The sequence below is a fragment of the Quercus lobata genome, chromosome 8, assembly GCF_001633185.2.
Source record: "Quercus lobata isolate SW786 chromosome 8, ValleyOak3.0 Primary Assembly, whole genome shotgun sequence".
NCBI lineage: Eukaryota > Viridiplantae > Streptophyta > Magnoliopsida > Fagales > Fagaceae > Quercus > Quercus lobata.
Window position 1 is genome coordinate 62,473,127 of NC_044911.1, and position 16,786 is coordinate 62,489,912.

General features: G+C 38.7%; 1 protein-coding gene across 1 annotated transcript; it reads right to left on the reverse strand.

Moving 5' to 3' along the window:
- Positions 1–1,817: 1,817 nt before the first annotated feature.
- Positions 1,818–4,931, reverse strand: LOC115957721 (LIM domain-containing protein WLIM2b). The gene is made up of 6 exons (XM_031076033.1): positions 4,653–4,931; positions 3,836–4,104; positions 3,372–3,471; positions 3,238–3,272; positions 3,026–3,115; positions 1,818–2,319 (listed from the first exon to the last, which is right to left on the reverse strand). Exons 2-6 carry the CDS (start codon positions 3,974–3,976, stop codon positions 2,110–2,112), a joined length of 576 nt encoding a protein of 191 aa, XP_030931893.1. The 5' UTR covers positions 3,977–4,104; positions 4,653–4,931; the 3' UTR covers positions 1,818–2,109.
- Positions 4,932–16,786: the final 11,855 nt, after the last annotated feature.

Genomic DNA, 16,786 nt, shown 5'->3' on the forward strand with positions numbered 1-16,786 from the left:
CCTTTTTTGGATACAAAATAGAAATTTTATTCTATATTAATTATACAATTAAATAGATGAATACTTTGGAATGGAGATTTTCACTCCCATTAGTTGTGAAAAAGAGTTAAAATCAGTAGATAAATACAGCATCTAGAAATAGAAAGTGATAAAACTCTAAAGGGATTATGCTGTTATCATATATAAGCAACAACAATATAAGATTAAACAGTTCCTAAAATATAGACTTTAAAACAAAGAAACACTTATCACTTAAAGTCTTAAACATTGTGAAACTTGAAATACTAATAGTGTGTGCATACTTCTTTAAACTGTAAGGTTAATTTATAAAAAGTAATAATAATTACTTTTTTTTTAAGACAATAATAATTACTTATGGTTTTAGAAATGGTTTTTGATTTTCGTAGTCAATGTCTCACTTTTAGCCATCGAAGGTTCACAAATTGAGATTTGGCTATAGAAAGATAGAATTGTATCTAAGGAACAGGGAGATACGACCAAAAAAAAAAAAAAAGTAATAAGAGAGGCACATTGACCCATCAATCATTTGAGTTGAGTTGTATTCTTGACTTTGGAATGAAAAGAGGAATAATGCTTTTTAGCACAGTGCACAAAATAAGACCACTTATAGCATTAGTATTGAAGAATGCTACTCTATCCTATTTTACCATTTTAAAAAGGCACTTTATTAATTATTCCATACCATTTTACAATACACTCTATATTAAAAAACTCCATTATTTTACTTTTTCATTAAAATATTATTTTTTTAATATTTCTTTATTATTTATTTCACATCATCACTTTTTTTAGTGAAGGGGTGGAATAAAATATATATATATATATATATATATATTTTTTAGCATAGTGCTACAGTACAATTCTAAGTTTAGAATTGTACTGTAATACTATTACAAAAAATTTTACAATAGTAAGATATACCATTTTTTGATGCAAATATTTTTTAGTTATGAAATACCAAAAAGGCTTTCAATGCTAATGCTCTTGGATATAGCATTCACATAAATGTTCCCCACCTGGCTCAAGTTGCGGCGAAGATAAAAAGAAAAAGTAATTTTATTCGCACAATTTGCTCATAGACTCGTAGCGCAGGTCCCACTTGTATATTGTATATGGCTGAAGAAGTATTTGATTTTCATGGTCAATGTCTTATCTTTTCTTTTCTTTTAAAATGAAGTTATTATTGCAGCAGGTAATAACATATCCTTTGCTGCATATATTTTATTTTTTTCATATCCTCTATTACATTTTTAATTGTATAATTGATGCAACTTGTCATCAATGATGAAGAAAGATTGGATGAGATTAGCAAATCCAATCTATTTAAACAATAAAACCAAGGGGCCCATATACTTATGGGTATCAGTTCCTTTAATCATACACATATGGGACCATGATTATAAAATTGTCTTTAGCCCTGCATCTCCAATGAAGTGGCCAACACCTCTACTCCATTGACAATAGATTTTACTAATGAAGCTAATTAAAACCACTAAATAATGGTGATAGTGTTGATTACAATGTTGGTTTGTTTTGGTTAGATGAAAAGAAAAAATTAATTCCTTCCACCTATTTGATTGATACAAGAAAAAATTAATTTCCAAAATTTGTCATGGAATACGTTTTCTTATAAGCACAGACAAAATCTGCATGGTGATGTTTTAATCATTTAAAAGTTTCCTTTTAGTAAATTGAGGGGAAATTTTTCAAAAATTCCAAACAAAATTTAAATTTAAAAAAAAAAAAAGACTGACAAATGTTTTGAAGGTAAAGGGGACAGGTAGAAAGAACAGACAGTAGAAATGAACCTTTTTCTCACTCCATATCTTTGTAACAAGCCAAAACAAAAGGTACATAAAGCTCATGAAGTTTCTGAAAAATGATGTCCTGCAAGCCGTTTTACAAAAGCTGGATTTGCATCCCATGTTCAAGCAAACACAACAGTACGCCCAACACTGATGATGAGCTAAAAGCAAAGAGAGAACCAAGTTTTGCCAATTCTCCACCAAGAAAATTAGGTATCAGAAGAAACACACCCATAAACAAAGAGGAAACCATGTAATCAAACCATAATAAATGATAGGGAGTTTAAGCCTCTGGCGTAGAGGCTGCTGCACGCTTCATTGATGCAGACTTGATAAGATGGTTGTAGCTCCCTTTCTCCTTGAAAAGCTGGGAGAAATGGTGTTTGCAATACAAAATGCCCTCTAGAGCTGCATAATTAGATGGGGTTATAGGACAACCACCATGAGAGCACTTGAAACACGACTTGTGGTAGGCCTGGCTCTCCACTGTCACCTGCAAATTTTTAGTCAAAACAAACCAACATTGTAATCAACACTATCATACTTGTAAAATATTATTTAAGGTGAATTTGAATGTGACATTTTGTTGTAAGCTTATTTGCTGAAAAGTGAAAGTTTATCTAGAAAAAATGAGGCTTTAAAAAACTATACATAACCAAATAAACTAAAAAGCTAAAAGAATAAGCCATGCCAAACAGATCTAATCTAGGTAAAAAGCTTATACACATACATACATAGACATATTTGGCTAATTTGATCCTGAAAGTTCATTAAACATGAGGGACCTGGGGGCCAATGGCATTAGAATCAACAAATTCAAAATCTTAAATCCACATTTGCAAATTGAGATGACTATAAACATTAATCCCACTCTACTCCAGCACATAATTGTCAACAAAGAATCGAGAATGCTATACCTATTTCCCCATGTTTGTTAGATGTTATATATGAAATGTGAGATCCACATACTCCAATGCCGTAAATTATAATTAACAACAGATGCATACAAGACATGCACTCATCTAATAGAAAAAACACTATAAGGGTATCACAACCCCAAATTGCTAGGGTTGGACCAGGAAAAGAGGAAATAGAGGAGGAAAAAGAAGAGCACTCATGGTCAGCAACCTGATAAAAATTCGAGATTTTCCATGTAGAATATCACAACAAAATGACTTTAGGGAATAATAGAATTTTACCTTCTCAAGTGGGTAAGCAGTTTTGCCACAAGTAGCACATTTTTCTTGTGTCCCAGAAAACATGCTTGCAGCCTTGCTAGGTGATCTAGTCTGAAACCAACTCAAGCTTTTGAGAATCAGTGACAACACTAATACACATGAGACTCCTCATGAAATATTTTCCCACTCATATTTAAATTTTGAATGTACACAATGCAGTAGGGAAAATTTACCAGCTCTGGAGATAACTTCTCAGCTGACTTTGCAGCTGTTGAAAATGAAATTCATGGAAAATTAAATGGGCAGAAAATAAACTGTTGACAGAAATCAAATATAAAACTTCATCTTGGCAAAAGAAAAGACATACGTGACTGAAAATTCTTGTTGAAACTGCCCGTCTCCTTGAAGAGCTGCTCAAAGTGAGGCTTACAGTACAGAACACCTTCCATTGAAGAATAGTTACTGAGCTGAAAACATGTAAATTACACAGATAATAGCCTGCATAGAACTCGATCCAAAAGGCCAGAAGTTTCTAATCTTTTGTAATAGAATCTGATTTAATGCAAACAATCTCACTAGATTTCATATCAAACCCTTATAATGCTGTATGAATGGTATAAAATTCACTCAAGGTTGATTTAAACATGGAAGTTGATTACATTAAATACTTCTATATACTGATAATTGCACATTGCATCTACAGTCAACATGTAATTTCAGCCTAAATCATAACTAAAACACAACAAATTCAATGCCATCTGCCTACATACTACATTTGAAGCTACACCAGCCAAAAATTAAAAATTGAGTCTACAAGGATGATAGATATACCTTTAGGGTCCCTTTGCAGTGGGAGCACTTGAAGCAAGACTTGTGGTAAACAACCCCATCAGCAGATAGCTGCTCTACTGGATAAACTGTCTTCTCACAGACCTTGCATTTTTGTTGGGTGCCAGTGAAAGACATAGCCATTGCCTTGGATCTGACTCTTCTCTCTAAGTACTAAATATACAGCCAAATCCAAGGCGATGGATCCACTTCAAAATCGCTTCCTGCTCAGATTTTCCTTTTCCAAACAGCAATCTTATCCACTCCAAGTACTTAAAAAACACAGAAAACAGAATAAAGAATGCGGTCAGAGTATATCAAATCAGAGAAAATAACCCATTCATTCTGTTTGGCTTCTTAAAAGAAGCAGAAAACTAAAACAGCCCAAAATTCTGGAACTTTAATTGATTTTTCCACATGGGTTTCTTCAGAAAACTAAAATCAAACTCAACTAAGGAGTTAAAAAAAACCCAAAACTCTGAAACTTCAAATGATTTATCCAAATGCGTTTCTTCAAAAAATAAATAAACAACTAAAACCCAACTCAACCAGAATCATATACAGAAATTTGACTTGGATTAAGCACTCACATTACATGAAGAAAAAAAGGGGTAAGCAAAATTCAAGTTCTTTCATTTCCCTACACATCAGAGACTAACAGAATCACATAATAATTAAACTTAAGAATCTCTAACACCAACCCACAAAGAAAACTGATAAAATGTGAACATATAATCAAGCACAAAGAGAAAGAACAAGATCTGGGTCGTTAAGTAGATTAAGATAGTACCTAAAAAATTGTAGGGTCAAAGATGCTAACCTGAACAAAGAGAATAAAAGTGGATCTGTGAGTTTGACACTTCTCGATCTAAGAAAACCCAAGAAAGAAAGTTGAGAAATGGAGGAAGGAAGTGGAATACGAAAAGGGTCAGAGAGGTTATATGCAGCTAACGAATGCAGCGAAGTGAAACATGTAGATAAAAGTAGTAAAATACTAATACGCCCCTAAAGATACATAGAAGAATATAGAGAGAGAATATAGGGGAATAATAATTAAAAAAAAGTGGGCAAAAAATTATCTTGGCTGGAAACACTTTTGTCTCCACTTTGTCTGGTTCAACGATTCTCAATGAGTAATGGACTCACAATCACGCGGCTTTTTGGCTAGCTGTTGTTGTTGTTGTTCTTGTTGTTCTTGTTGTTGGGCTTTGTTAATTAAGGGGAAAATTTTTAGTGGCTGACCACTTTCTGGTTTGATCTTTTGGTGGGGACAGGTTCTTTTTTTTTTTTTTTTTTTTTTTTTTTTTTTTCACGCTTAACCTTTTCAGGTATGTAATTACGGTCAAAAACAGTAACTTAATTTTTTTTAAAAGGAAACCATGCTTAATATTTATTGAATAGAAATAGAATCCGTGTACAGAGCCTCCACAGCACGGAAAGGAGAATCCTCTAGCCAAATGATATTACTCGACATTTTTAGCATACCTAGCTAAAAAATGAGCCACCATGTTGGCACTTCGTTTAGCATAATGAATCTCCGACCATCATAGATCAAGACAAATAGCATCCTAAAAAAATGTCCTAGCCGAGAAAGCAAGCATTTCTTCGACCTCATTGATGACGTGATTATCTTGTTATCACCTTCAACAACCAACTCTGAAAAACAATACTCAACAGCATAACGACAAGTTCAAATTTCCTCTTCCTCACTACTTATCACCGGTAGATCCTTAGCTGATAAAGAAGCCATAACTTCACCTCTATCATTACATATAATATCACCAACCCCTAAAGCTGCTTGGTCTGTAAACCTCACCTCTATCATTAGAGGATGTGTGATTTTTTCAATGAATGTTATTAGTTCTTTTGTTAACTTCTATTGATCTCTTTGTTTATGAGATTAACAAAACAATGACTAAGGGTTTTATTAAAATAAAATAAAATAAAAATAGTAAATTTGTAACCTTTTTTTTAATGTTGAAAATAATTTCACAATAACCAAATCAAAACCTGAACTAGTATTTATTTGAATTGGCTAAATTCATAAAAATCCAACCCGGGATATAGAGAAATATGGCAAGGCACGCGTCCGTGGTATATATGATTGACCAATATGATGATGACCTTTTATTACATGAGAGCACAAAAAGGCAGTTTGGTTGGGCTTCAATGCATCCTCCACAGAATTAGAATTACCTTATATTTCTTCTTCTTTTTCTTTATTTAGAATTGGAAATTGTCTTTTATTTAAATTTCAAGCAAAGAACTGTGAATTAGAGAGTAAGATCGTGAAGATTTCAAAGTTTCACGGTTCACGTTTTAACTCATGGTAAAATCTAGTTGAAAGGAAAGAAGGAATTAAAAGTAAAAACTCAAATATAACATGGTAAATACTTTACGACCAACCGTAGACTTTCATAAAACACATGACATGTCATCTTAGTACGGCCAGTCTTTGGGTTTGCCATTGTGGCTGCTTATCAGTTTAATTAGCTGGTTTGTCACTCAGGTTTGAGCTTTGGGATTTGCTTTGAATATCAAAGATTTGGTTTTTGTAATTCCTTTGGTTAAAATTTAAGTACAATTTCTTAGTTAGATTAGATAGCTTAAGCTTCCAATTAAGTTATACCATGTGATTTTTATTGATCAATGAATTACATTATTGAATTTAATTATCCTCGAAAAAGATAACACATTTTTTCTTGCATTGTCAATACAACCATGTAGTTGTTGCTTTCAATTGGGGAACTATAGCATATAAGGAATTGTACCTAAGTTTTACCTTGCATTTCTATAGCTCTGTGGGCTTGTTTAAGCTCATATAAGAAGAAAAAAAAAGTTTTATTAACGAGTGTTCTTAAAGAAATTGTTAATAAACTTGTAAGGACATGATTCCCTTGCGGCCCACTAACATTTTTGGGCTCACGCAATAAAGGTCCCTCATAATATGATTTGTAGAGAGTGGGCTTGAAAAGCTAGCCGCTGGCCAAGTGGTGATGCCCGGTCATGACTTTAGAGGAAGCTCTAAGGCTTCGTTCCCCGCGGGGCGGAGCTCCTCGGAGCTAATCCGAGGACCATTTGAGGTCTTGTCCCGGTTATCCAACGACGGACTCTCTTCCGTAAGGTCCGGTGTCGTTGAGGTGTTTCCCCATGTAGTCTTTCTTTTTTCGGGGGTGGGATCGGGGGCTTCCCCAGATTTACTTACTTCCTTATTTTATACTAGTTTGCCTTCGCTGTCCTTCGTCCACGTGTAGGGTCAGTCTTTACAAACACTGACATTTGTCCCATCAGTCCAATCCCGGGATTGTTGGGGATGGTTTGATAAAGCTGTAGAATACGGCTCTGTCAGGCGCTGGGTCTTATCTGGAAGGGTAGTAAGGATAACCTCCCCAAGGTATTTTGGATCTCCTTACGAATTTGTCCCTATGCCAGTTTCACCCCTTTATTCTGGCGGGATTATGGATCTGCCGAGGACTAAACTGTCCTCTGCTGCTTCCCAAAATTGGTTTGTGCTCTGCGTTATAGAGCTTGGGCCACAGCTCTCCTCGGATTGGGCCCTCGGACTCTCTAAAGGCAAATGGGCCTGGTCCACGAATTGTTGGGCCCCACAATAGCCCCTCAAAACCCTTCTATCCGAATTCCGGGTTGAAAAGGAGGGTTTTGGCAAACCCGGGCCCTTAATATGGCCCATTTAGTTTGACCCCGCATTTATGCGAGCGGTTTCCCAGGAAGTCAGGCGGTTTTCAAGGAATTCCGTTTAATCCGCTCGGAATCTGCTCCTGCCGCTTGGATGTCTCAGACGCGCCCTTAAATGAATTCCCTTTACGAGGCATATTTATGTCCGGCGGCTCATCTGATAAGGTGGGGAAACGGAACGGGTGCCTCTTTTTTCTTCAGATTCTTTTGGAAACTCTGAACGCATTTAATTCCCCTCGTTTTGCCCCTCCTATAAGAAGGCAAGTAGGAGGCAGTGACTTTCGTACAGACTCCTCTCCTTCCTTTTGAAATCTGAAACCTGCATCCTCCTTTAGCGTCTACTTAGCCCGTTTGTTACCATATCCGCAAATGCCCTCCATAACAAATGATGAAGGAACTACACTCCTCCTCAAAACACCACATTCTGACAAAACTTGAAATGGCTCGGTCAGGGCAAGGGTGGAGCAGACTTAAGATCTGTCTCGCCTCTCTTTTAGCCAAAATCCGAAGCAGGGGCTCGTCGTGTCGAATTCTCGGCGTGACTGAGTCGAGAACAACCAAGACCAGCACCACCCGGCTCCTCACGAGCGTACCTAATATGGCACCAACGTGTTAGGAGTCAGGGCTGAGGCAGGGGCTAAGTGCTTCTGCTTCTCCCTCTTTTGCTCCTTGGTGCCCTCCCCCTCCCTCTTCTTATTGTCTTCCCAGCACCTGTTCTGCCCTGGTGCTGTTTCTTTTCCCTCTTCTTCATCCATTTTCTTTTTGAAGTGAGTTCCTCTCTTAGTACGAGCAGCAATGAGGCAGAGATTGGAGAAAACTTTGAAAACGAGCCCAAAAAGGCGCTTGACCGCTTGCTTATCTGTACTGTGGATGTTAATGCTGCTTCGGCAGCCCCTCTTTTGTATAGGCTCGTTGAAGCCCCTTTTTGTATATTGTAATAATTCCTTATATTAATAAAAATTGTTTCTATTTCATTTTGCGTGTTTTGTCTCTGTTTTATAAATTTGCTAGCGTCGCTCGGCACAATAACATAGCGTTTAGATCAACATTAACTAAGACCAAAACACTTGATAATAAAAAGATGTCGCTAAAACTCTAATAAAAACGCTTTGGCGCAATAAGGCCGACCAGTGAAAAGTAATAATTACCCATGTTGGCCGAGGAGAGAACTGAAGGCTAGATGCCGTGCGAGAAATAACTATTTGAAGACATATCACCCACCAGATGAACAGCCCTCTTAGGCCAATAAATACTGGGGCGTTCTAGCACCTTCCTTACTCCTTCGCTGGGCCTAACCCTTTAGGGTGTCTAAGCCGTGGATGAAATGACCTGACCTTTTTATCAAGTAGCCCATATTGCGAAGTTCAAAACCCCCTTTTTTTCCGAGCAGTTGGTTTCCCCGTCGGCTTGGGTCCGAGGAAAGTACAACGCCTTGGTTCCGTCCGAAGCTTATAATAATTAAAATTTTTGTACTTGGTTTCCCCATAGGCTTGAGTCCGAGGACCATACAAGGTCTTGGTTCTGTCCAAAACTTGTAATAATTAAAATTTTTGTACTTGGTTTCCCCATAGGCTTGAGTTCGAGGACCATACAAGGCCTTGGTCCTGTCCAAAACTTGTAATAATTAAAATTTTTGTACTTGGTTTCCCCATAGGCTTGAGTCCGAGGACCATACAAGGCCTTGGTTCTGTCCAAAACTTGTAATAATTAAAATTTTTGTACTTGGTTTCCCCATAGGCTTGAGTCCGAGGACCATACAAGGCCTTGGTTCTGTCCAAAACTTGTAATAATTAAAATTTTTGTACTTGGTTTCCCCATAGGCTTGAGTCCGAGGATCATACAAGGCCTTGGTTCTGTCCAAAACTTTATGCCCTTTTTTACGCACCTGGTCTTCCCTCAGGTATCTCACAAGTTTCTGAGTGGGAGGTTGCCCTTAGAAACAGTTATTCCCTGGCATGGGCCGTAGTTCGTGGGCCTCCATGCAGAACGGGCCTAAGATGCGAGTTAACTAAGCCCACAGATTTAGAGGCATTTCCTTGGTCTTTGGTCACGCAGTACTTTCTGGCGTCCCAGTGTTCGAGGTGCGCCTTCACGAGGCTACTTTAATACTGCCGATGGCGTGGGAAGTCGAGCCGGAGGCATTTTGTCCGTAGCGTTCCTTGGGACGTTGCGCACATTAAATGCCACCACTTTAGCTTTTTGAATAAATAGGAGTGAAGGCTGTCTTACTTGAACGCAGGTCCTTCAGTTTACTCCCTGAGTTTATCATGTTTGAGGCGAGAGCAGGGGAAAAAGAGATCTCTCCGCCATGGAGGCGCCGTGTTCTCCTGAGACTCAGGGTAGTGAGTTACGGGCGAAGGAGGCGTAAATTCAAAGGAGCACTCTGCTTCGTCAGTAGGGAAAGGGTATTTCTCCCTCTTTCAGTTAAAATCCGAAGCAGGTTCTGCTCGCGCCAGAATGTTGGTGTGTCAGAAGAAAGATTCTCCGCCGTCAGCGCCTCTGCCTCTTTGCAGGCGGACTTTTGGTGAAGGCTCCTCAACTTCCGGCTCCCTGCACCTTTCCTTCGGCGGTGTGAGACTCGAGTCGGGTTCTTTTGCTGCCTGAGTTATGGGCGTGCAAAGGCTTTGAGGAGGAGTAAAGCCTTGAAGCAGTAGCCAACCTCTCGTCTGAGACATCTCCTCGGCTTTACCTTCACTCTCTTGTATTCTTCCTTTACTTACGTAGTTAGCTCTAATGTGAGCTCGTTTAAGCTTTTCATTGTACATTGTACCGTTCATTCGTCTTAATAAAAGGTGTGCTTGTTTCTTTATACATACTTTTCTCCTCTGCAATAACTACTTTGTGCATGGACATTAAATCTAAGTCTGCTTTTAATGATACTCCGGGCAGGAAAATGCCTTTAATACAACCCTTATTAGTTCAAACTCGCAAATGTTATCAAGTGTAACAACGGTAATCCTAAATAGATTAAATTCATGGAACTAACCGGGATAGCTGTTGAGTGCTGTGTGATGCACGCTAGACCAACTCCGTATCGCACCATTCCTTTCGGCACAGGGGGATCCGAGGTTAGACCGGGGGACCCGTGCAATTAAAGGGTTGACCCTACTGTTAATGAGGAGTTCTTTTCGGATGGATCGTGAGGTTTACGCGCCATAGTATTTGGTTTCCCCATAGGCTTGAGTCCGGGGACCATGCAAGGCCTTGGTTCTGTCCAAAACTTACAAGATTTTTTTTGTACTTGGTTTTCCCATAGGCTTGAGTCCGAGGACCATGCAAGACCTTGGTTCTGTCCAAAACTTGAGATCTTTTTAATGTACTTGGTTTCCCCATAGGCTTGAGTCCGTGGACCATGCAAGGCCTTGGTTCTGTCCAAAATTTGAGATCTTTTTAATGTACTTGGTTTCCCCATAGGCTTGAGTCCGAGGACCATGCAAGGCCTTGGTTCTGTCCAAAACTTAAGATCTTTTTGATGTACTTGGTTTCCCTATAGGCTTGAGTCCGTGGACCATGCAAGGCCTTGGTTCTGTCCAAAACTTGAGATCTTTTTAATGTACTTGGTTTCCCCATAGGCTTGAGTCCGAGGACCATGCAAGGCCTTGGTTCTGTCCAAAACTTAAGATCTTTTTGATGTACTTAGTTTCCCCATAGGCTTGAGTCCGTGGACCATGCAAGGCCTTGGTTCTGTCCAAAACTTAAGATCTTTTTGATGTACTTGGTTTCCCCATAGGCTTGAGTCCGAGGACCATACAAGGCCTTGTTCTGTCCAAAACTTATAATAATTAAAATTTTTGTACTTGGTTTCCCCATAGGCTTGAGTCCGAGGACCATAAAGGCCTTGGTTCTGTCCAAAACCGTTGGTTTCCCCATAGGCTTGAGTCCGTGGACCATACAAGGCCTTGGTTCTGTCCAAAACATTTTTGTACTTGGTTTCCCCATAGGCTTGAGTCCGTGGACCATGCAAGGCCTTGGTTCTGTCCAAAACTTAAGATCTTTTTTGTACTTGGTTTCCCCATAGGCTTGAGTCCGAGGACCATACAAGGCCTTGGTTCTGTCCAAAACTTGTAATAATTAAAATTTTTGTACTTGGTTTCCCCATAGGCTTGAGTCCGTGGACCATGCAAGGCCTTGGTTCTGTCAAAAACTTAAGATCTTTTTGATGTACTTGGTTTCCCCATAGGCTTGAGTCCGAGGACCATACAAGGCCTTAGTTCTGTCCAAAACTTAAGATCTTTTTAATGTACTTGGTTTCTCCATAGGCTTGAGTCCGTGGACCATGCAAGGCCTTGGTTCTGTCCAAAACTTAAGATCTTTTTGATGTACTTGGTTTCCCCATAGGCTTGAGTCCGAGGACCATACAAGGCCTTGGTTCTGTCCAAAACTTAAGATCTTTTTAATGTACTTGGTTTCCCCATAGGCTCGAGTCCGTGGACCATGCAAGGCCTTGGTTCTGTCCAAAACTTAAGATCTTTTTGATGTACTTGGTTTCCCCATAGGCTTGTAGTTGAGTCCGTGGACCATACAAGGCCTTGGTTCTGTCCAAAACTTAAGATCTTTTTGATGTACTTGGTTTCCCCATAGGCTTGAGTCCGAGGACCATACAAGGCCTTGGTTCTGTCCAAAACTTAAGATCAACTTGGTTTCCCCATAGGCTTGAGTCCGTGGAAGATCTTCTGTTAAGAATGTACTTGGTTTCCCCATAGGCTTGAGTCCGTGGACCATGCAAGGCCTTGGTTCTGTCCAAAACTTAAGATCCTTGGTTTTAGGCTTGAGTGACCATACAAGCCTTGGTTCTGTTCCAAAACTTAGATGTACTTTTTGATGTACTTGGTTTCCCCATAGGCTTGAGTCCGAGGACCATGCAAGGCCTTGGTTCTGTCCAAAAAGATCTTTTAATGTACTTGGTTTCCCCATAGGCTTGAGTGACCATGCAATGTACTTGATCTTTTTATGTACTTTTCCCCATAGGCTTGAGTCCGAGGACCATGCAAGGCCTTGGTTCTGTCCAAAACTTAAGATCTTTTTGATGTACTTGGTTTCCCCATAGGCTTGAGTCCGAGGACCATACAAGGCCTTGGTTCTGTCCAAAACTTAAGATCTTTTTTATGTACTTGGTTTCCCCATAGGCTTGAGTCCGAGGACCATACAAGGCCTTGGTTCTGTCCAAAACTTAAGATCTTTTTATGTACTTGGTTTCCCCATAGGCTTGAGTCCGTGGACCATGCAAGGCCTTGGTTCTGTCCAAAACTTAAGATCTTTTTGATGTACTTGGTTTCCCCATAGGCTTGAGTCCGAGGACCATACAAGGCCTTGGTTCTGTCCAAAACTTAAGATCTTTTTGATGTACTTGGTTTCCCCATAGGCTTGAGTCCGAGGACCATGCAAGGCCTTGGTTCTGTCCAAAACTTAAGATCTTTTTGATGTACTTGGTTTCCCCATAGGCTTGAGTCCGTGGACCATGCAAGACCTTGGTTCTGTCCAAAACTTAAGATCTTTTTGATGTACTTGGTTTCCCATAGGCTCGAGTCCGAGGACCATACAAGGCCTTGGTTCTGTCCAAAACTTAAGATCTTTTTGATGTACTTGGTTTCCCCATAGGCTTGAGTCCGAGGACCATATAAGGCCTTGGTTCTGTCCAAAACTTAAGATCTTTTTGATGTACTTGGTTTCCCCATAGGCTTGAGTCCGTGGACCATGCAAGGCCTTGGTTCTGTCCAAAACTTAAGATCTTTTTAATGTACTTGGTTTCCCCATAGGCTTGAATCCGTGGATCATGCAAGGCCTTGGTTCTGTCCAAAACTTAAGATCTTTTTGTATGTGTTTTACTTTTCGATCATAAGCCCCTTCACCAGGGCGAGAAAAGTTGGCCTGAGGCCGGAAGCCCCTAGAGATGCCTGTGCCTTTGGCACTATGAGGCGTAGCCCCTAGCAGAAGTTTATGTCGAAGCAACAACCATATGTTGCCGGAGATGGAGGAGACCACAAAAATTTGTGCTTGCCAATGAGTTAATTCCACCACCACCTGCGCCAGCGCGCAAGCTTTCCCACAGACGGCGCCAATTGTAAGGACACGATTCCCTTGCGGCCCACTAACATTTTTGGGCTCACGCAATAAAGGTCCCTCACAATATGATTTGTAGAGAGTGGGCTTGAAAAGCTAGCCGCTGGCCAAGTGGCGATGCCCGGTCATGACTTTAGAGGAAGCTCTAAGGCGTCGTTCCCCGCGGGGCGGAGCTCCTCGGAGCTAATCCAAGGACCATTTGAGGTCTTGTCCCGGTTACCCAACGACGGATTCTCTTCCGTAAGGTCCGGTGTCGTTGAGGTGTTTCCCCATGTAGTCTTTCTTTTTTCGAGGGTGGGATCGGGGGCTTCCCCAGATTTACTTACTTCCTTATTTTATACTAGTTTGCCTTCGCTGTCTTTCATCCACGTGTAGGGTCAGTCTTTACAAACACTGACATTTGTCCCATCAGTCCAATCCCGGGATTGTTGGGGATGGTTTGATAAAACTGCAGAATACGGCTCTGTCAGGCGCTGGGTCTTATCTGGAAGGGTAGTAAGGATAACCTCCCCAAGGTATTTTGGATCTCCTTACGAATTTGTCCCTATGCCAGTTTCACCCCTTTATTCTGGCGGGATTATGGATCTGCCGAGGACTAAACTGTCCTCGGCTGCTTCCCAAAATTGGTTTGTGCTCTGCGTTATAGAGCTTGGGCCACAGCTCTCCTCGGATTGGGCCCTCGGACTCTCTAAAGGCAAATGGGCCTGGTCCACGAATTGTTGAGCCCCACAAAACTATTTAAGAAAAATTTTAAATCACTTTCATAAAAAAATTTAAAAAACCGTCAAAATAATTCTCATTTTTTCTTTTTCCATCAAAATTTTGATTAAAATATTTTATAAACTAATAGCCTTAAGGTATTTGTTAAATAATTTCCAAATTAAAAAAAAAAAAAAATCAATTAGGTTCCACCGTGAAATCACTGTTGGGTCACTAAAACCATTTATACAATTTTTATTATGAAATAACTTGGTCACAGCTGTGAAATTTTGGTGATATAACTGATAATTGATTTAATGGTATATTAAGATATGCCAAGACACGCCTATGCAGTCTATGATTGACCAAGCTGATGATGACCTTTTGTTACATGAAATGAAAGCACGAAAAGGAGAGCTGGTTGCACAGAAATGCCTTATATATTCAAATTCCGAGCAACGAACTGTGAATTGGATTAAAGACCTCTGAGTTTCAAGTTTCAGCTCATGGTTATCCACTTTCTCAAAGGGGGGCGTGGTGAATCATGGTTATCTATTGGAAATTTGGAAAGAAATGTAAATAACTATAAAAGAAAACTAAACAATTACAGAAATATGATTATAAATAATAAAAGTTAAATTTCACTCTTATTTGAACAATGTCTTTATTTCTCTCACTGTAATCCCATTAAATTATAGGTAGCCAATTTTTCGCTAGTCCGAAAGGCAAATATACGTTTCTATTATTTAGTTCAGTTTAGTTAACTGGTTCATGTCCAATTGTACTAACCGGTTCGGTTCGAGTCTAATTTTTTCAAGTTTATTTATATTATATACTTGATTGGTGTAAAGGACAGAGGAGAAAAAGATGAAATATATATAATTAATAAATACTTTTGGTTTATATTCACTACTTTTCATCAATATTTATAATTAACACTACCTAAAAAAATATTCACAATTAATGTGAAAATTAGGGGTGTGTCAAGTTGATGGGTTTTTAAATCAAGCTCACCATTTTTGGGTTGAAAAAACATCCAACCCAACTCATCACAAGAGTCCACATCCAACCCACGTAAAATATCAAATAATTTTATTCCAACTTAGTTGAGAAACAACATAGAACAACATAACTGCATAAGTATTACAAAGGTTTGTTGCCCCCTCACATCTTTTGAAATGAGAAAATAATATAATAGGTTAGAGTTTCTAATTTATATCAAGGATCGGGGCAAAAGAGTAATTAACAAAATCATATAATATATATTAGATATAGGTAGATCAAGTTGAGTTAGGTGGATTTAAAGAGTAATGCTTTAGAGCACTAGTATTACGTGTTCTAAAAAATGCTACTTTATCACATCAAAAGTTACTTAATCTATGTTAGCATAGAATTTACGAGAACTACATCTCTAGACATGATGGTCACTTCACAAGTTCTAGCTCTTGTGGGGGGTGAGGAGCCAACCGGCCAAAGTTGAAATTTAAATCTCTGAGAGGGAGTTTCATATACAAATATATTGAAAGCATCAACATTAGATTTCTTTTAAAAAAATCATATTTTAACACACTGAAGAAGAAGAAAAAAAAAAAAAAAAAATCCTACACAACCCACCACCACCACACGAAAGTAAAGTTAGAGGATTTACATGAATTTCAATTAAATTTAAAAAGGTATAACTTACATTTTATCCTCTCTTTTTTAGAACTTTTTGTTTTATTTTAAATTTCACATGGCAGTACATGTGTCATTTGATGTAGCATAAAAATAAATAAATAAATAAAAAATTCCATTACACATGTCAGCATTTTCCATCACTTAAGGGCATTGATTATTATGACATAGCACCAAAAGATGAGACTAAACTGTCACATTTCAAACCGAACAAAGCGTAAAAGGTATGAACCAAATAAATATTTACCCAAAACTAAAAGAAAAAACTTGTGAAAAATATAGTCAGGATGAGTCTTGCTAGTTTCTTGAAGTGAGGTAGTTTGTGGATACTACTACTTGGTAAACGGTAACCAACACTACCACAGAGGAAGAATAATGACTAATGGTGCAATAGCCCTCTTGCACCTGATCCAAATCCGATCACCAAAATCAATCCTTTCTCCTACTGAGTTTTCCAAGGGCGTCCTATTGAGAAGGAAAGTCAGGAGAAATTTATGTAACAAGTGGAAGAGTCAACAATTCTCCCAAAAGTGTCTGATCTGCTTCTTGGTAAAATTCTACAAGAGGTTTTCAGTTGAGGTTATAGGAGGCAGTTGATCACTTGACATGCTCTTTCCTTTTATATCAGGTAATATATTGTTACTGCTGGTAAAGCCGCTAATTGTTTTCATATGCAAATGCTTTTAAGCTCTTGGTTAGTTTTTTATCCAAAAAATACAAAATAAAATAAAAAATAAAAACCCACCCAGATCGCAATACTCATTAACTAGATCGACATCCATAATACATAGATTTTGCAGATTTTGGGGTCCATATACCCATGGC